Source organism: Pipistrellus kuhlii, unplaced genomic scaffold (assembly GCF_014108245.1).
Source record: "Pipistrellus kuhlii isolate mPipKuh1 unplaced genomic scaffold, mPipKuh1.p scaffold_m20_p_11, whole genome shotgun sequence".
Lineage (NCBI taxonomy): Eukaryota > Metazoa > Chordata > Mammalia > Chiroptera > Vespertilionidae > Pipistrellus > Pipistrellus kuhlii.
In genome coordinates, this window is record NW_023425416.1 from 24,521,191 (window position 1) to 24,542,176 (window position 20,986).

General features: G+C 41.7%; 1 protein-coding gene across 3 annotated transcripts in view; it reads right to left on the reverse strand.

Annotated features, from left to right (window-relative positions):
* Positions 1–20,986, reverse strand: part of CLSTN2 (calsyntenin 2) — a 507,781-nt gene that overhangs the window by 290,597 nt on the left and 196,198 nt on the right. For all 3 annotated transcript variants that reach the window (XR_006741125.1, XM_036431289.2, XM_036431288.2), the window contains exon 2: positions 10,034–10,156. Coding sequence is in view for 2 of the 3 variants with exons in the window: in XM_036431289.2 (XP_036287182.1) it covers positions 10,034–10,156 (123 nt within the window). In the remaining variant the exon portion in view is untranslated. The remainder of the gene's footprint in view (positions 1–10,033; positions 10,157–20,986) is intronic.

A 20,986-nucleotide genomic window follows, 5' to 3' on the forward strand; every position in this document is an offset into this window, starting at 1 on the left:
TGCGGAGTCCAGCACTGTGGGATGGAGCAGAACCAGACGATGGCAAAGTGAACGGTGGTGAACAGGGAACAGTAGAGAACAATGGACTGGGAAACCGTTCTTAGGGAACAGAATCACCCTCACAATGGGGGAACCACTTTGAGGGCAATTAACTCAGAATCCCAGAAGAATGGAAATTCCCACATTCAAGGGTGGAAATTCCACCACTCAAGCTTTCTCTTAGTGCCACCACTCAAGCTTTCTAACATGGAACTCCACTTCCCTCCTGTTGGGGTGACCAGCTCCCACTGGTAACCAGGACCTTCTTGGTTGATCACATCCCAAGGAACTTTTAGTCAAAGGCAAACCATGCTGGTTCACCTTCCTGAATGCCCCTGATTCTTCAGCCTCATTGATAGAGAAAGGCCCACAAATCAACACTGGTTCTCCCTTAAACATTCGTTTACCTGGAGCAGGGCCTCACCAGAGTCTTCTCACTGAGAAGGCCATGGTCAGTGGTGAATAGCCTCCGACCCCCATTCAGACCCTGGAGCCCAGGCCCTGCTATGGGTATTTACCTAGGACCCTCACCCTCTTCTTTTCCTTGCCTGGTCACCTCTTGCTTCTGCCTCCTCCCTCTGTGCTCTTAATCTCTCCTCCAGCCATCCCATAGCATGCATCCCCTTAGCGCCTGGCTACTGACACAGGAGCAGCTTGCAGGAGCTTACTTGAAAAGACTACAGCTGTTGCCAAAGAACCCTTTCAACCAGACTTCCACAGGGAGCTTGGGAAGCCAGGACTAAGCCTGATCATGATGGAAGAGAGGCAAACAGTGGAATCCTTCAGATGAGATGGGCCATTCTACACTGACCAAAGCTAAGCTGCCTTGCAGCAAAAATACACATGACCTTCAACATGAGAGAAATTAAAATCAACAACAACAAAAGGCCAACGCAGGCAGACAGCGTCAGGAACTCTGAGAGCCAGGAAAGAGGATACTTTATGAGAAGAGAGACTTGGAAGGGTTTGTTAACAGTTGTGAGAAAAAATTCAAGGCCAAGACCACAAACCTAGGAAGCTCCCTATTCTCCTTCCAGCAGGGTAGCTCCACCCTAGAGAGTGGCCACCTACCATCACCATGGCTGGAGAAAGGCTTTGTTCTCTTCTCAGCAAGGCAAGGGTTTTGTGTCCCAGGCTCCTGGAGCCCAGAATTCATGTGCATGACCCCTGTCCACCTATACAGGGCTAAGATCTGCTTCCTGACCTGCTTGGCCACCAGCACACAGAGGAAGGAGCATACAATGTGAAAGGGAAACAGTGGAGTGAATGCAATGCCGGTGGTGGGGTAACCAAGAAAGGGCCCCAAATATGCCCCTAACACCATACATAAACTGTGGAGGCTGGTAGCTGCCAAGCTGGCAGAAGACAACCAAGAAATTTAAGCCAAACTAATACTCTAATTCCAGAGTTATGGATATGGCAGGTTTTTCTTTCTCCAAGTCTGCTGGCAGGCCCTGCAGCACCAGCAGCATCAGGACCATGTGTGTGGTCCAAAAAGCTTTGTTGATCCTAGAGACTAAAACTGGAAACTTTCATTGTCATCTTCCCCAAAGATGACAGCACCAACCTGACCGAGTCTTCTGACTTATTTACTGGTTGCTGTGTCCTCACCCCTCAACATTTTTTTTGTTTTTTGTTGTAGGCTTTTTGTTTTTTGTTTTTTGTTTTTGGTTAATCCTCACCCAATGATATTTTTCCGTCAATTCTTAGAAAAAGTGGAAAGTGGGAGGGAGGAGAAGAGACAGGGAAAGAGAAACATCGATGTAAGAGAAACACATAGATTAGTTGTTTCCCACACATGCCCTGACCAGGACTGAGGGTTGAGGCTGCAATTGAGGTACATGCCCTTGACCAGAATCGAACCTGGGACCTTTCAGTCTGTGAGGCAGACACCCTATTCCCTGAGCCAAACTGGCTAGGGCAGTGGTCAGCAAACCCATTAGTCAGCAGAGCCAAATATCATCAGTACAATGATTGAAATTTCTTTTGAGAGCCAATTTTTTAAACTTAAACTTCTTCTAACGCCACTTCTTGAAAATACTCGCCCAGGCCATGGTATTTTGTGGAAGAGCCACACTCAAGGGGCCAAAGAGCTGCATGTGGCTCACTGGCTGCAGTTTGTCGATCACGGGCGTAGGGCGATATTGTTCAGCTTTAAAGCAACTTCTGTATTACTTGGATGAGTTCTCAAATCGCATCTTGCCTACAGCTGGAAACCCTTAGGTCACAGTCACCATAGTGATGGGGAGCATTCGTCATAGGCTGCAGCCTGAAGCCTGCAGAGCCGGGACGCAGGCCGCAGACAGGTGTGGGCGCCGAGTCTGGTTCTCACTTCCCTGTCTAATCTGAACCTCACCATCTGCTCAAAAATTGGGCAATCACAGATCATATCAACAAAAACATTCAACAACACAATCTAATTTGTCACTGAAAATAGAACACATTTGTTTACTCACTATCTTTGCATTAAATCATAAACATAAAATATTGACTCCCATATTTGTATAAGAAAGATATCTCAAAGTTGCTTACAGCAGTATGATTTCTAAAAATGGAAAAAATATTGCAAACAATCTAAATATACAAAAATAGTGAAATGGTTAAATAAACCGTGATACAACTATATAATGTATAATTATGCCTACACCGCAGTAATATTTTTGAATATGTTCTAGTCAGCTGGGAACATACCTGTGGAAGTGAAAACACAAAGACTCTGGGCCATATATCCTTTGATCCAAATTAATAAGAACTATGATCTATATATGAACAGAAAAAAATAATCTAGCAGGGTTTTAGAAGTGAGGGTTGATTTTGTTTTATTCTGTATTCTTCTTAGTAATTTTCACATGTACATGAATGAATAGACACTTGCCCATGTCTTCCTGCTTCCCATTTATTCTTTTTAAAAAAAAATATATTTTATTGATTTTTCACAGAGAGGAAGAGAGAGGGATAGAGAGTTAGAAACACCGATGAGAGAGAATCATCGATCAGCTGCCTCTTGCATACCCCCTACTGGGGATGTGCCCGCAACCAAGGTACATGCCCTTGCCCAGAATCGAACCCGGGACCTTTCAGTCCGCAGGCCGACGCTCTATCCAGGGGTCCTCAAACTTTTTAAAGTGGGGGCCAGATCACGGTCCCTCAGAGAGCTGGAGGGCCGAACTATATGAACTATTAATTCCTACTGTAACACCTCGGCTGTGCTCACTGCCCAAAAAACCTGGCGGGCCGGATCAGACTCCTCTGCGGGCCGCATGTGGCCCGCAGGCCGTAGTTTGAAGACGCCTGCCACTGAGCCAAACCGGTCCCGGCTTCCCATTTATTCTTGATTCAAAAAAAAAAAAAAAAAAAAAAAAAGCTCAAAAATGTTGAGAGGTGAGGGGTCCAAGACAGTGCCCAGGTCTGAACCTGATTCTCTGCAGGCCCTGCTATGGCAGGCCTCTGAGGCCCAGTGAATGCGCAGAGAGCAGTATGGGATACGAGGGAGCACCCTGCCTCTGGTCCTCAGAATGATTCCCAACACAAAGCAGGACACATTTGTTGGGAGGCTGATAGAGATGGCTCCTCTGCTGCCAGGATCAGCACTCAGAGAGCCACGAGGCAGGCCAGACAGAAGAAGGATGGGTCCAGTAAGGTGGTCCTGAGATTGCTGGACCGGAGAGTGAGGCCCAGATGTGGTTAGTCTATTGTCTCCCACATGGAACTCAGTCATAGACCTCTTTTATGGTTTTTGCCACTGCCACAAACTACCTAAACATGTATTCCCTTACCTTATTCTCTAAATGGGGGTTTTAAAAAAAATTCAAATGAATTTATTTAAAAGAGAATACTGAAATGCCAGCAATACTTGCCTCAAGTAGAAAGTACGCTAAGCAAAATACAGCAGAATATTAAAACTCTAGCTGAATGGTGTATGGAATGTTATGAGACTGAGCTTGCTTTTTTGTCAATAAGATTAGCAAGTGTTTGAGAGGTGTTGAAGACTTCTGGACCATCCCACACTGCGCCTTTCTTCCTGACATAATTAGAAAGATGGGAAAAGAACTTAAAAGGGAACTTAAAATGGGATTCACCATTCTTTAACTCTATATCCAGGTACATATAAGTCTTCTAACGCCAATGAGCTGTGTCTCACACACACGGGGCAATTGGTGAGGGAGAAAGAAGGCAGGATTTGGAGATGGAGGGTCTGGAACTGAGGGACAGAGCTGATCCATTCTCAGCTAGAACAGTCACTTAATTTCTCTCTAAGTCTCAATGTTCTCATTTGCAAAACAGAATCACAATAGCTGGCCTGCCTGTTTCACAGGGTTCGTGTGAGACTGGGATGCAATACTGTGTGTGCGGCAACTGGCACACATATGTGTGTCTCTGTGTGTGTATATGTGTTTACATGTGTGTGTTCATTAATAAAAGGACATGTGGTTTGCAGTAATCTAAAAGTATATCTTGCAACTAATAAATTATTCCACAGGGAAAAATTATAGGTAAAATATAAGGAAATTTATTTCCAAATATTTATAGAGGTTTGCACAAGTCACAAACGAGTTTCCCCTACTTTACTTACCTGACTGTCACCACATTGCCACACAACCCAGCAATCTAGGCAACATAGGTTGATGGCGATTGCATCAAGCCAATGGGTGACTATATCAAGCCTTTAGATCAAACTCCAAAGTTACTTTTCTCCTTTTCTTAATGTCATTATTGCAGATTACAGTCATATCGCTATAATCAATTTGAAATGAATAAAACACATGTGGCTCATTGCTGGTAATAAGAACTATGATTCCTCTGATTACCCCATTATCACTGCGAAGATTATCAGAATTATGATATATCAGCCAGCTACTGGCTTCCAGAGAGTGCTTTTGGCACTTTGCATTCTTTTCTTATTTAACCCACATATTAATCTGGGAAGAAGCACTGTGTTTATTCCCTATTTAAGTATGAGGAAACTGGCCTGCATAGGAGTTCAGTAATGTATCTGGGACCATACAGCTAGTCAATGGCAGAGCCTAAATGTAAAACCATGGGCATCTGGTCAACCAGCTGTTCACAACCAGCATTCCCTTCTCACCATGAGAATCCATGGCGCTGCAAGCCCTCAGGGATGGTCTACTCTATGCCATCAGGCACCTGTGGGGCCAAAGCGGGGGCAGAAAAATGTGCAGAACAAGGACAGATGGAGTTAATCATGCAGAAAAGAGCACCTCCTGCTGCAACCTGCCCGTCAAGCCAGGCCAAACCATGTCCCAGGCAATTTCCTGGGCAGCCTTCGGAGAGGCACCCAGCCCGAAAAGCCAGCCAATGAAGCGTTTCATTCTCTGCAGCCTGTCCTCACAAAAGACAAGCCCAGACCGACCCAATGTGGACAAATGAATAGTTCTATTCTCTCTGAGCAGCAGTCTAATTTCCTTCCAATTTTAAAGTCTCCACAATTTCCTAACAGGCCTCTGTGGTGCTCATGTACAATAGAAATTAATAAGTTCAAAATGTACCCAATTTGCTTTCATTATTATTATTATTATTATTATTATTTTTGCCATGCAGTGGATTGACTTTTCATTATCACTCAAGGATTTTTCTGTATCTGATTCTTTTAGAAGGTCATGTCCACTGGGCTCAGACACTGGGTTGAGAACTGAATCAGGTCTGATGGACTTAACGGAGGTCTGAGGGAAGTCTCATTGATTAAGAGTTGGTGCCTCCACTAATCAGGTGGGGCAGGTACAAAAGGTAATAATATACATACATAGGAAAAGGAAAAGGGACTCAGGGCAGGTAGAGAGATGCAGCCCCACAGCCGGCCTGCTCCAGGATGCTGAGCAAGTGTCGGGGTCTCTCTGTGAGCTAGATGTCTTATCTGTGAGACAGGCAGAGAGAAGTAAACTAAACTCGATTTAACGTCTACGTCTTGAATCACTACAACATGCATCAAAGACAGTCTTTAAATTTAATCCACACAGCAACCCTGGAAAGCTTATATTATTTTACAGATGAAGACAGCGAGGCTCCCGTAATTGGTGATTCCATTATATTGTCACTAAATCACTTGCTTGTGTACCATTAAAGGGAATGTAAACTGTACAGCCGCTAAAGAAAAGAGTATGGAGGTTCCTTAAACAGTTATAGAGCTACCATAGCATCCAGAAATCCCACTTCTGGGTATATAAAATCAGGATAGCAAACTGATATCAATGCTCCTCCAATTTCACTGCAGCATTATTCCCAATAGCCAAGATATGAAAACAGCCTAAGTGCCTGCCCACAGATGGAAGGATATCAGCGTATATGTGAATGCAATGGAATTCTATTCAGGCACGAGAAAGAAGAAAATCCTGCCATTTGCTACAATATAGATGGACCACGTTGAGGGTATTATGCTCAGTGAAATAAGCCACAGAGATAGACAAATACTGCATGGTTTCACTTATATGTAGGTTCTTTTATATGGCATCACTTATATGTGGTATCACTATTATGTGGAATCACTTATATCGCATATATGTTATCACTTATATGTGGATTCACTTATAAATGGAATCAGGTTTGAAAGCCAAACTCACAGACACAAAAAAGTAAAATAGAGGTGACCAGGAGGGTAGGGGACATAGGGCGATGTTGATCAAAGGGGGAAAAGGTTCAGATATAAGATGACTAAGTTTGGGGAATCTAATGCATAGCATGATGACTATAGTTAATAACACTGAGTTTGATACTTGAAAATTGCTAAGAGAGAATATCTTAAATGTTCTCACCACACAAACACATACACATAGTGGTAATTATGTGATGTGATGGATGTGTTAGGTAAGGCTATGGTTTAATCATTTTACAATAGTATACTTATCAAATCAATACACTATATACTTTAAACTTACACAATGTTATATGTTGATTATATCTCAAGATGAAGAAAAGAATTTTAAATTATAGAATATTAATTGAATAGGAAGGCATTCGTCCACTTAATCAGTTGCAGAACAGTATTTAATAAAATGGTGTATTTTCATTTTTTAGTGGAAAAAGTAAATTATAATATTGACTCTAAAGTAGGAAAAAAGTAGAATAATGAGTGGAAGGGAATACACTAAAATGTTACCAGAAGCTCTAGGGATAAGAAAACATTTTTCATACTTTCCTTGGTGCTTTGCTATATTTTTCACATTTCCTACAATAAACACTTATTATTGTCAAAATCTGGAGCTACATAATACAAATTATTTTAAATCCCTGCATTTATATACAAAATGGAATCATGCTTTTTTATTTAAACAAATGACACTTTACATAGAAATTTTTCTAAGGGAGAAGTGGAAATCACAAGAAAAAACAAATAAACAAAAATAATACAAATGGAGCCATCGCCCCCAAAGCTTCTAGCTCACTTCACAGGCTAAATTGGAAATGCAGACCGGTGGGAAAGGGGTGGGAAGGGACAGAATACAAGAGCAGTTGATAAGGGGGAGAGGGGGCTAGAGGCTGCAGTTGGCTTCATGGAGTGATGGAGCTGGCAGATATGAATTTTCCAATTTTATGAGAACGATAGGGATCTGAAATAAATCTGTATTTTTCTTTTTAAGATAAATGTTTTAAAATAAGCGCTTGCAGCATAGATGGATGGCTAGTGCCTGTGTTCCGCCTTAGTGCTAATCATAAATAACATGGAGAAAAATAGCTCTGGCCATTTTAAAAAGCATCTTTATTTTTTGCTCTTAAGAGCTCAGAAGATTATAGTTTGATGCATTAAGCAAGATTTTTTTTTTTTTTTTAATACAGCGGCAACTATCAGGGGTAATACAGAAATTGCCTTCAGATGAAAATAACGAGTCGGGGCTTGGTTTAGAAGTTAAACCTTCATTTCGAGATGTGCCGGGAAACCCATGGGCACATATGATGGTTTGAACACAAATTCAAGTTTAATGGCATCTGGTAGGTTTGTGATTTAAGGAAAGCCTTTGGTGACGCTTCAGGTAAAACTGATAATTGTCTTTGAGGCCTACCCCCAAAGAAGGTAAGTGATCTTCTGTAAATCCAAACGTTCAAAGATCAGATTTGCTTGACATGGTTCTACTCCACCCCCACCCCCACCTCCCCATCCCCATTTTGGTCTGTACATTGGAAAGCATATCAATGGACTGCGGGACAGTTTTTCAACCACTTTCATTTCCTAGCTCACTAAATGATGAAACAGGCTACACTGAGGGCAAACATAACAATCAGACACACCCCTCATCCCTCAAAGAGCTAACTAGCCTCACTACACTAACGTGGCTTAACAGCACCCATTTGCTCACCATTTACAGTGTCACTGGTTTACTCTGCTGTGTTTTAAACAGGGACCACACAATGGGATGGGGAGGTGGCTGAGAGGGCCTGCTGGGTGGAAGGAGCTCTGCACAGGGCTGTGGGGTAGAAGAGGTGGGGGGAGCCAGGAGCACATGGCATGTCTGGAGAGGGAAGTTGCAACTCGGCTCTGCATTCTGACCTGATTCATCAACATAAACCAGGATCCTCCTTTTTTTAGGCTCAATCTCCCAATCGCTAAAGGTTATGTCTGATTTTTTTAAGCACACAGTGTATGCCAAACCCAACGTGTTCCTAACCCAAGCGTTTTTTTGCTAGTGTTTGTTTTAAAATCTCATTTCCGGGGATTGTTAAGAATTGCTGATTAACCCCAATACCGTTTAGTTATGTCCAAGAAAGTGATGAGTTGGAAGTCTCAGGCTGGCAGAGGGGTTGGGGAAGACACCTCGTCTTTTGTGGAAAACTCAGCGTGGGATTTATCCTTCCCAGCAGAATCTGGTTGAACTGAGACTCAGGATGGCAGGAGGATGAGTAGAAATGTTGCAACTCCACACACCATGGAAGCCACAGGCAGGTGGCCGAGGTGGTTATCATTCAACATAAAATCAAGATAAAGCCTTCTTCTGAGAGCGCCCATGCTCTGCAAGAATGCCTATGGGTTTATCTTCACATAAGGCCGAATTTACCCAATTTAACCCTCCCCTAGCTCCTCACTTTATAATATTCTGTAATGAAAAAAGGCCCTTCACAAAGCTTATCTCTTCAAAGTGCAAAAGAACCAATTTTTTTTTTTTTTCTGCCCAAGGAGCTCATAATGTAGCAGACAAACTGTCAGAAAAAATAGACTTCATCATGGTGAAAACCTCAGCCCGGCACCCATCTATCATAAAGCAATCTTCTAGAAATCTTGAAAACCTTCATTAAATTTCCTGTCTGTCTTCTGACAGTTATAAAATGTTAACAATATTACTCATGATGCAGGCATCTTCAGGAATTCTTTGTTCAGTCTCTCCACCCCCTGCCATCACCCATTCCCTTCTCTTTTGCCAAAAATGGGTGGAAACATGAGACATGGCCGTACTCTTCGCACCCCCCTGGGACCTGGACTTTGCAGGCCAGAGAGGAAGGAGTCATAGGCTTGAAGACAATGAGAAGGCTCTCTGCCCACATGCTACCCACTGCAAAATGGCACTGCCTTTGGGTTCCTCCTCCAAAAGCAACACCCACTTTGAAGCTCAAGGGCACGGCTCTGTCCTACATTTAGCAAATATTTCCTAGCGTTTTCTCTTTCCTTTTCCTCTTGCCAATCTACTGAGCTACAAGTTTTCACCTGACCAGGATATATGGGTAATGGGTCATCTTTCTAGAGACGATTCTCCTATGGAACTTACTGGCCCGACTTTTCCAACTTCCAGGGACCCCTTCAGCAATACACCACCTCTCAGAAGAAGAATCAATAAGCATCTTGCATGGGAAGTGACACCAAGGACAAAAACTACATGGAGATACAGAATCCACACCAGAAATCAGAAGAGGTGGACAGCTTTGGAATAGCAGGCTGACCTCTAAGATGCACAGCATAGAGACAGCAGCTATAAAGCTGAAGCCTGGGCCTTGTGAGGTCCCCAGCTCATCTCCACGGCGAGCCCAGCCCAGCCAGGCTAAGCCATCGCCTTACCTGCGAAAGGAACCGGTGCGTCTTTGTCCAGAGCGACCAGCGGCGGGTCCAAAATGACTGTATCGTTGTTCTCAGTAATGACTCCATGATACGATGTCTCGATCCATGGCTTGTGCTTGTTGACTAAGGGAGGAAAAAAGATTGACATTTAAGGTCATCATTTGAATAAGTAATCCATAATAATAATAATAATAATAACATTAATATTGTATATGTATCTAGTCCTAGGCTCTCATTCAACCACCTTAAAGGATGTTAAGTCTCATTTTATAGCCACAGACGCTCCAGAGAAGTAAAGAGGTGCAACAGTTCACTCCAGGCACACAGAAAGTGAGGCCAGCACCGAGAAGCAAACACACTTTATGGCTGTAAAAGGTCATGGTTTACCTGACCACAACCCCATTATTTCTCTTTTTGATAGAAATTGTCAAAAATTGATTAAAAGCTTCCATTCTCACAACTACCATCTATTAATAGATGTTTCAGAGTTTAAGTCCATGATCAATCAACAGACTAGCAGAATATGTCTGTGTGGTAGAATGTCTAACCATATTTCTGACTTCAGCCTAATGTGACCCACAATTAGAAACGGGTACGGCATTTCATATACATACATGTACGTATAAGTACCAACATATCTATAAAGATTGAACAAACATTTGAATATTTCCTAATCATTTAAAGACCCTGTTATCTAAATTATCTAAATTATCCAACAATTTAAGTTTCTCTTCAATATATTGACTAGATCAGTAGCCGGCAAACCTTGGCTCTCGAGCCACTTGAGTGTGGCTCTTCCACAAAATACCATGTGCAGGCATGCACATACAGTGCAATTGAAACTTTGTGGCCCATGTGCAGAAGTTGGTTTTCGGCCTGCGCGAGTCTATTTTGAAGAAGTGGCCTTAGAACACTCAAGGGGCCAAAGAGCCACGTGTAGTTTGCCGACCACTGGACTAGATAAATGATATATTATCTAATGAACAATTAATAACTTAAAATACATATTAAATATACATTACTGGTTGAATTGTATCCCAAAAAACATAGGTTGGGGTTCTAACTCCCTGTACCTTGAACTATGACTTGTTTGGAAATAGGGTCTTTATGGAGGTAATCAAGTTACAATGAGGCCATTAGGGGGGGAACCAATCTAAAATGACTGGTGTCTTTATACAAAGGGAACATTTCAGCACAGAGATAGACATGGGTACGAAGAGAGCGCAATGGAAAGACTGGAGTTGTGCTGTCACAAGTCAAGAAGCCACTAGCAGCCAGGAGATAGTGTTCTGAGCAAGTATGGCCCTGCTGACAAGCTGGTTTGAGACTTCTGGCCTCTAGAACTGTGAGACTATACATTTCCGTTTTCCTCAGCCGCCTAGTCTGTGGTACTTAGTGAAGGCAGCTCTAGAAAATGAATACAAGACACTTACAGTCAACAGTGACTAATGAAGGGTCTACAATTACAATGAGATGTGCCCTTAGTAGTGTAATATTCTTGTGTGAGAAGCATAACTGATGAATATTCCATTTCTGCCAACTCCATCACCTTTATTTGGTCCTGGCCCCACTATCTCCTATCCAGATAGCAGCCATGACTGGCTTTCAAGTAAGAAGTCTTGCCCCACCCTAATTTTACACACTGGCATCCTGAGTGACCTTTCTAAAATGTTAATCAGTTTACTCAACTCTGAGTGCCTCAGTTTGACCTTTTATTCCCCACGTAATCTCGGGTGCAGAGTAGGTGCTTTAGAAACAAAAAACGGGTACAGGGAGCTCTAAAATAATCAACAGGATCTTGATGCCAAACCTCATCCCCTGCTTCACAGTTTATAAGTGTCATCAGCCCTAGCTGGTTTGGCTCAGTGGATAAAGCATTGGCCTGCGGACTAAAGGGTCGCAGGTTTGATTCCAGTCAATGGCATGTACCTTGGTTGCAGGCACATCCCCAGTAGGAGGAGTGCAGGAGGCAACTGATCAATGTTTCTCTCTCATCGATGTTTCCAACTCTTTATCCCTCTCCCTTTCTCTGTTAAAAAAAATCAATAAAATATATATATTTTAAAATAAATAAAAGTGCTATCACACACATAATGCTCCACAAAACAACCTGAGAGGTAGATGTGATTATTATAAACCAATGAAGACACTACTTCCATGGGTGTGACTTTCCAAGATGACCACAGCATTAATAACCAATAGTTGAGAAAAACAAAAACTCTTCCATACTCCATATCCAAAAAGCACACACACACACATTCATATTGTTATACACATTCTAATATATAACACCCATTTTAATATATACATATATTAAAATGGGTGTTGTTATATAATGGGTTTTATATATATATATATAAATTAAAATATATGTGTGTGTGTGTGTTTTAATATATATTTTTCAGTAAACATGGCAAAGCAAGAGCTTCTAGATTTGAGAATGGTCTCACTGCAATGGCTCTTGTTCCTCAACATGAGCCACATTTGTGTTCCTTCTCACCTATTTCACAGCTTTTATGAACTAACCCAGAAGTAGTTTAGTGGGGCAGGGACCCATGCCTTGCTATGCTCAGGTCTTGTCCACTAGTGTTCATTTCTGCTGATTGAATCATTCCCAGGGCAGACAGCAGCTCTGTCTAAAGCAGGTCTGAAAGGGGCCACATACTCATCCATGCTCACTGGTTGGTATTTAATCCGGTGCTTCATTATGGGCCCAAAATAATTACAGCAACCTGGGGTGTCCCCACTCCTTTGCTTTTTTATTAGCCATCGCCACAAATGCGATGTAAATAATTTGCAGCTGTTGAGAGAAATAATCTTTTTTCCCCCTTTCATTAAAGCTACTCATTAGAAATATGGCCAGAGAATATGCCAGGAGCTTACCCAGTGTTTCAGATTCATTGTGCCACTTGGCTCAGTGGCAGACCACAGAATCCAGTCACAGTTGCTGGGTTTCAGCCACGACTTAGCCACTTTGGGGCTGGTCCTTTGCAAACCAGTTGGCCACAAAAGACTTTTTACTTTCCCACCTGTAAAATGGGGAATACAACACCACTCACGGGGTTGTCATGTCACTTGGATGGGCTGGGCACACACTGTGATGTTCCATTACTCAGTCCCACTAATCTGCTCTCTGGGCAGCTACAGTGTCTGCAGGAGAGGTGATTATAGACCTTAAAGGTGAGGTTCCGCCCCCTTTTAGTGGGAATGGGTTTCTTTCCTTCTATCTACAGCCTGCCTCTCTTTTCTCTTGTCACTACTACAGCTATTTGAATACCTATCACATATTAGACATTTTGCATGCATTCATTAATCCTCACAACTTTATTAGCATATCATTTTGCAGATAGGAACTGAGGCTCAGCATGGTTTAAATGTTCCCATTTTAGAAAATATGAATGTAACATCCCTAAAATGTTCTCATGTCTTTCCCACTTTGATTATATATATTTTTTAAATCTTCACATAAGGACATACATGTTTTTATCCTCACTGAGGATATGTTTTTATTGATTTTAAAGAGATAAGAAGGTTAGAGGGTGGGGGAGAAAAACATTGATTGGTTGTCTCAGCCTAGCCTGCACCCTCTCCAATCTGGGACCCCTCGGGGGGATGTCCAATTAATTTCTGACAAAGTTTCCAATATAATTCAATGAAGGAAAAGGATGGTATTGCCATTAAATGTTGCTGGAAAAATTAGAACCATATCCAAAATTACTTTTTCAATCCTACTGCACAATCATATATAGACATCATCTCTACATGGATTTTGGTCCTATACACAGGACTTTGATAAAAAAGCATAGTAAAAAAAATCTTAATAACTTTGGTTAGGCAAATATTTAAAGGGGCAAAATAAGCATGAACCATGAAAGATAAAATTGATACAGAAAAATTATAAATATCTAATTTTTTAAAAATCACACTTGGAAATACTTTTAAAACTGCAGACTGGAAGAAAATATTTGCAAAACATAACTCTTAAAAGATTTTTACCCATGCATATAAAGAACTCTTGCAGCTCAATAATAAGACAAATAATCTGTTAAAAATGGCAAAAAAAAAAGACCTTTTACCAAAGTAAATATATGATCAGCAAATAAGAACATGAATAGATACTCAATATCATTCATCTTCAAGGATATGCAAACACACAATGGAATACCAGCACCCCTCACTAAATGGTTAAAGTAAGACTGGCAATCCCAAGTTCTGATGATGATGTGAAGCAACTAATCCGTTTGCTGGTAAGAATGTAAAAGAAAACATTTTGGAAGATGTTTTAGAACTTTGGAAAATAGTTTAGCAATTTCTTGTAAAATAACTCGGCAATTCTAGCCCTAGAATCTATCCAAGAGAACTGAAAACAAGAATTACACAACAAGACTTGTATGTAAATGTTTGTAGAATCTTGATTCAAAATAGTGCCAAGCTGGACACTAAAATGAACTATGAAAGGATAAACAAGTTTCAGTATGTCCCTTAATGGACACACACTCAGCCATCACAATATATCAACTATTGATTCATACAACAAAGTAGATGAATACCCAGAGCATTTTGTGGTGAAATGAAGTGAAAGAAGTCAGATACAAAAGACTACATGCTGTATGATGACATTCATATGACATTCTAAAAAAATACCAAAGGATAAGGACAGATAACGGATCAGTAGTTGCTAGGGCCTGGGGGCGGGGTATGCTTGTAAGTGGGCACAAGGGAACTTTCTAAGATGCTGGAACTATCCTGTATCTTTTTTGTTGTTGTTGTCCTGCATCTTGATTGTGGTGATGGGTACACTTGTCTGCCTTTGTCCACCTTATCAATCTGACATTTCAAAATTTTATTATGTGTGAATTATACCTCAATTAATATGGGGCAAGAATAAAGTCCTCATTCTCAAGGGACTCTCAGACTAGAGAGGGATCCATGATAAGGAAATCATATAGTGATAACCTATGACAGGAGGTCAGTAAGAAGAGAAAAAGCAGAGTACTATGGAAAAAGAGAGGAAAAGCACCAACCCAGATGGTAATCCAGAATTACTTCCTGGAAAAAGTAGATTCTAAGTCATGAGCAATAGGAATTAACCCTGGATAAAGGATGTGGAGAATCCCAGACAGAGGAACATGCAGAGAAACAGGCCCAATAGGAAAAGCACCTGATTCACTGTGGGGGAAAATGTGAACAGACCCATTTGCTGGAGAACAAAGCTTGATTGACAAAGCCAGACAAGAGGCTGGACAGATAGGTAGCATCTACATCACCCAGGGTTCACTGGCAAGCACAGAATCATCCAGAGACACTTCCAAACCCTGGCTTCATGGAATCCTCGAGAACCATCTCCTTTCCAGGGAGAAGCAATAAGTGTTGATCCTGGATAAATAATTAGCTGTTATTTCTTATTTAATCAGTTGTCTCTACACAAGCCATATAATCATTAGCTGTTATTTCTCATTTAATCGGTTCCCTCCCCTGACACATGTTTTCCCTTTTTGTTCCAAGAGACTGAAGCCAATCAGATCATGCTTTGCTCCATTCAGATATAACTTCAGAACTGACTCCTTCAATTCTTCACAACTTCTACAACTCTCCTTGAGCCTGAGCTCTGTCATATCATGCCCCCCTCACGCTGCTTTTTGACTCTGTCTTGTCTTTTTCTCCGTAATGTTTCAGTATCTGGAAAATGCCTGTGCTCACACAGAAGAAACACCAGTGTGATATTTCTGCTCCACTTATGGAGAAATTCGATCTCCTGCCCAAGGTGCCCTAACTAAAGCACAGGCGCATTCTTGGGAGCACACCTTGGCTCTTTTCTCTTTGCTCCCACTTCTGAAAAGGTGCATTTATTCTCAATGCAAGCATCAGGGCCAATTGGCTGATGGTTTACCCTTTGAGCCTTTCTACTTTCATCCTGAAGTTGACCCTCTGGCCATTGCTAGCTCCTTGATCTGCAGAACTCCAATATTTCTCGCTGGGTAAAGTAAACTTTGAGTAAAAATCATGCTGTACTGACTGCAAAATGCTCTAGTGAGGTTAACTACAACTAGTAAATAGCTCATTCTAGACATTAGGCTGGTCCCTATCCTGTCATGCCCAACTCCCCCGTCTAACCTGATCCCCTGGTAGAGCCATGTAGACCAGTGTAAACATCTAACTTATGAAGAAACTGATGGGTAGGGTAGGCTGGGTCAGTTGATTAGAGTTCATTTAAGAGACCCAGAAATTATAATTTGCTTGGTGACAGGCACGTGAGAAAAAAGGTTCAGAAGGAGATGTGACTGGCATTCATGCAATTATCGGTCAAGGTTTAGGGGAAGCTGAGAAGCCATGAAAATCAGTGGAAGCTAATCTTCCAGGAGACAGCGAATCTGAGAGCCAACACGCAGAGAGAAGAGAAGCACCCCAGCAGCTACAGGAGTACTAGAGGCTCCACTCCTGCTTCCCAATCCAGGCCGGCTCACCCTCCATGGACATGTCAGCCTGCCATGGTGTCTGGAGGTGCCAAGGGAAGCCTCTCACTAATTCTTCTCACAACCACTGGTTACAAAAATGTGTACTAGTTTGAGTGGGTGTCCATTCTTGCTATAAAGTGATTCCTAACTATAATAATTATAATAGCACTTTTTAAAAGTCATTCTATTCCCTACTTCAGAGTGAGAGTGGGAGTGGCCTGTATAGGTGAGTGGTAAGCCTGTTAAAGGCAAAGCTGATCCTACACTGAATGCCCTGGACCACACAATTAGGTGAATCCACCAAAAGACTTCAACTCCATATTTACCCATGCCATTGGGTTCATGGTGGCATCTATTCCTCTCCTCTAATTCCTTCCAGAGTCATCTTCAGCCCCACCTTTTCCACTTGTGCTCCTCTGCGCTCCCACTTGAGGAAAAGGCAGCATCGTAAGAGAGATGATGTCCACAGGCCCCAATACAGTGGCCAGCACATTGATACATGAGCTGAGAACACTTTTGCCTTGCTGGTACCTGTAATACCTGAAGCAATTAGCAGCACTTTGATTCCAATGAGCTGGCACTCCCACATTACCCAAAGAGAAAAAGGGCAGGCCTCCCAAATCATAGGGTGACATTTGCCATCACTTAATTAGAGGCAATGCATATCTCTTGCTAAAGGTACCAATTAGAGAATTTTAAATACAAATCCCATGTGTGTGACTCACATATGCAACGATTCACAGAAAATGAGGGTTACATGGTACTGTTTTAATTGGTTGGAAATGCTCTTGAGGAAAAAGATGAACGAGTCATTAATCCCCAACTGCTTGGTAGGTGCTTTCAGTGAGGGTGGAACATTGCTTTTCTTCACTTCCTCCCTCCTTCTCCTCCATCCATTTATCCATCATTCCCACTTTTTCTTTCTCTCCTCCTGTCCCTTTCTATTCATAAACACTCACTTGTTGGAAGCCTGGGATGACCCATGTGTCATTATTGTTGGGTGCTGGCATCTGGGCCAGGAGCAGAGCCAGGAAGAATTGAGCACTGAGGTTGTGCAATCTTACAAAAGTGAGATTTTCAGTTGTCTCTACACAAACCATCTGGATAAAGCCAATTGCCCAAAGCCTGCTCTAAGACAGACCCTGAAGTTGGGTGTGGGGCATCCTGTGCTCAATGTCATAGTGCTGTCACTATGTAAAGCAACTGTTTAAAGAGGGTGTCCTAGCTGAGTATTTCAATTTTTCTGAGACCTCTGTTCTCCCTCTTCTATAAAATGGAGGTGATACCATCCCTCAGGGTTTCTGGGGAGAAGATAAAATGAGACCCTGAGTCAGAGCTGACTCTGTGGTGGCCAGCATCTCCTATGTCCCCAGCAAAGGGATTTTGCTTCTGAACCTCCACACTCACAGGCTGGGGTGAAAACTCACATGGACCCAGAGTGTCCCAGACAGGCAATGCCCAAGTCACCCAACACATGTGTTGGTAGGCTAAAGATCTAACAGAGGCCTATGCTTCATATCCAGGGTCTGGGAAGATTATATGAAATCTGTGAAGGTTAGGAGCCATTCAGTAAAAGATCATTTAGAATATAAAAAGGGGAAGGGGAGACTGAGATGGTTTAATGTTCTCATTTAGTTGCAAGAACCAGCCCATTTTTCCACACAAAATGTCTTACCTATTAAACAACGTTATTGGAGTGAAGTGTGCACTAAATTGTTATATCTGTAATTCCTCAAGATTGTTATGACTTCAATATCTCATACTTCATTGCATTTTAAACATCTTAACCCCTAAAACGAGCCCTAACTTACTTTATAATGTATGCTACTAAATGTAATTGTCTAAAACTCTTTCTATAATTGCATTGTTCAACCACTACACAATGAATCAGGTACAGCCACTCCTGAGGGCCTACTCTGTGCCAGGCTGTAGAGTTGTGATCTCATTAAATCCTCACAACTACCCCTGTGAGAGGCAGCATGGGCTCATTTTCATGGATGAGGTTATGGGGGCTCAGGGAACTTAAGGAAATCATATAATGTCATGGAACAAATGAAAAAGCTGAGGGGTAAGAATTACCATTTCTTGGCAATTCTTGCCCCTAAGCAGAGGTCAGTGCAACAGTACTTGTTTCCATGTCCTATGGGTCAAGCCTTGGAGCAAGTGCTCTGAGGAGACACAGGAGACAAAACTGGGGAACAGGGTTTTCCAGAGAAACAGAATCATAGGAGGTAGATAGAGATAGAGACAGAGATGGAGATAAAGTGAAAGAAATAGAAATAGAGATAGAGAGATAGACCAACATTCATTCACGTATGTATATACACGTGTTTGTGTGTGTGTGTGTGTGTGTGTGTGTGTGTGTATATATATATATATATATATATATATATATATATATATATATATATATATATTTGTATATGGTATATATAAAGGAATTTGCTCACCTGCTAGCAATGGGCAAGGAGACACCCACTTGATGATATTGCTCTGATATCAATCAGGGGCAAAGCAGATGTACAGTCCTTAGTTTATCCTAGCTTGAACTCTCTGGACTCATTCTCTCTGGGATTTCCCAGACACACATTTGTGGAATATAATGAAAGCATAAACTGATAAACAAAAACAGATCCAGAAACAGAAAAGCATCGATCAAACCATCAAACCTTAGAGGGAAAGTAGGAGAGGGTGGGGGGAAAAAGGAGAGATCAACCAAAGGACTTGTATACATGCATATAAGCCTAACCAATGGACACAGACAACAGGGGGGGTGAGGGCATGGGTGGGAGGGTAATGGGGGATAAGGACACATATGTAACACCTTAATCAATAAAATAATAAAATAAATAAATAAAGGAATTGGCTCATACAATCGGGGGGGGGGGGGGGGGGGGGCGGGGACAGCCTAGAGACTGAAAGCTCAGGCAGGAGTTATGCTACAGTTGAGGCAGAATTTCTTCTTTCCTAAGAGAACCCAGTTTTTGTTTTTGCTCTTGAAACCTTTCAACTGATTGAAGGAGGCCTACACATATTATTGAAGGCAATCCCTTTTATATAAAATCAATTGAGTGTAGATGTTAACCAGAACATCTTCACGGCAACACCAGATTAGTGAATAACTAGGTACCAAAACCTAGCCAAATTGACAAATAAAACTAACCATCACTCCCATCCAAGAATCTTTTAAAATGTTGTATTCAAAGTGGGTGAGAAGATGTGATGCGACAGTGTAAATTCCTTTTAACCTCAGATAGAAACACCATCTTTTTGTTTCTCTCCTGGTAAACTAATAAATAAAGCCTTTGTGGTATATGCTGTTAGCTTTGTTCTAGAGGGCAGCAAATGTGTGATACATTTTTATTGTAAATTCCATTTCATGCCTTAGATCCCAAGATGTTCAGAATGACGAATGGCAATTATCTGGTTTATAGTATATTCACTGCAAAATGTTCACCTGCTTCTCAATGCTTCACGAAGAAAGCACTGGCAGGCCGATTTCACTTCTTATTTACGGGGACTGTTATCTGCATGTCTCCAGCCCTGGCTCCTTCCTGGGAAGATGTGGAATATCAGAGGGAGAAGATGGGCGAAATAAGCCTTCCCTCCACCAAAAATTACACAATCATAATAAAGCTGTAAGCCATCCTCATAATCAGCCCTGAGCATCTGGCTAGCAGACAAAATGGTTCTATTTACATTCAATGCCTGCACAGCTCAGTTCAGGCACCACTGACTTAGGGAGGCATTCTCTGAGCCTCCCCCCCCCCCTTGCTAGCCCTAAACACATATACCAGACTGAATCAGGTCACTCTTCTTATCCTCCCATAGCCCCCCTGCCTGTCCGTAGCACAGTAAGATATACACTGGGCTGGAAATACACTTCTGTGTCTTACCTCTTTTTCATGCCTGTACCTCTAACCCTTGCACAACAGTTTTCAACATAAATTCTTGGGGATCCCTGAGAATTTAGTAGTTTTATTTTTATAAAAGTAAAAAGCTATTATAGTACTTGCTTTCTTTGTTCTCATTCTCTTTGGGGTTTTCCAGAGGCTATAGAACATGATACCACAACAGATTGAATGCAGAGGCAGATCTGAGAATGCCACTGTCTAATACTAAGGTAGACATCTGCAGAAAATGTAAAACAATGGCATTCTCCTCACCATATTTTAATTTCAATACGTAGCTATTTTTAACAAAAGTCTGTTATTCTTGTCGACGTGCAATGGATTTATTACAATTTTAACCAAATTAATAAATATATATTTTAAATATTTCATTAGCTTTAATTAACGCAATAAATAGCAATAGGGATAATCCACACCAAAAGCAAACACACAAAAACACACTCTGGCATTTCTGCTTTGACCATCTTCAGCTGCCCCATCACGCATAGAATCCATTTTAAGCTTCTTCCCATTGTCTATGAGACTCACTCCCAGCTCATCCCAACCACATTTCCTCCTTAATGCCCTGATGTTTACGGGCATTTAGG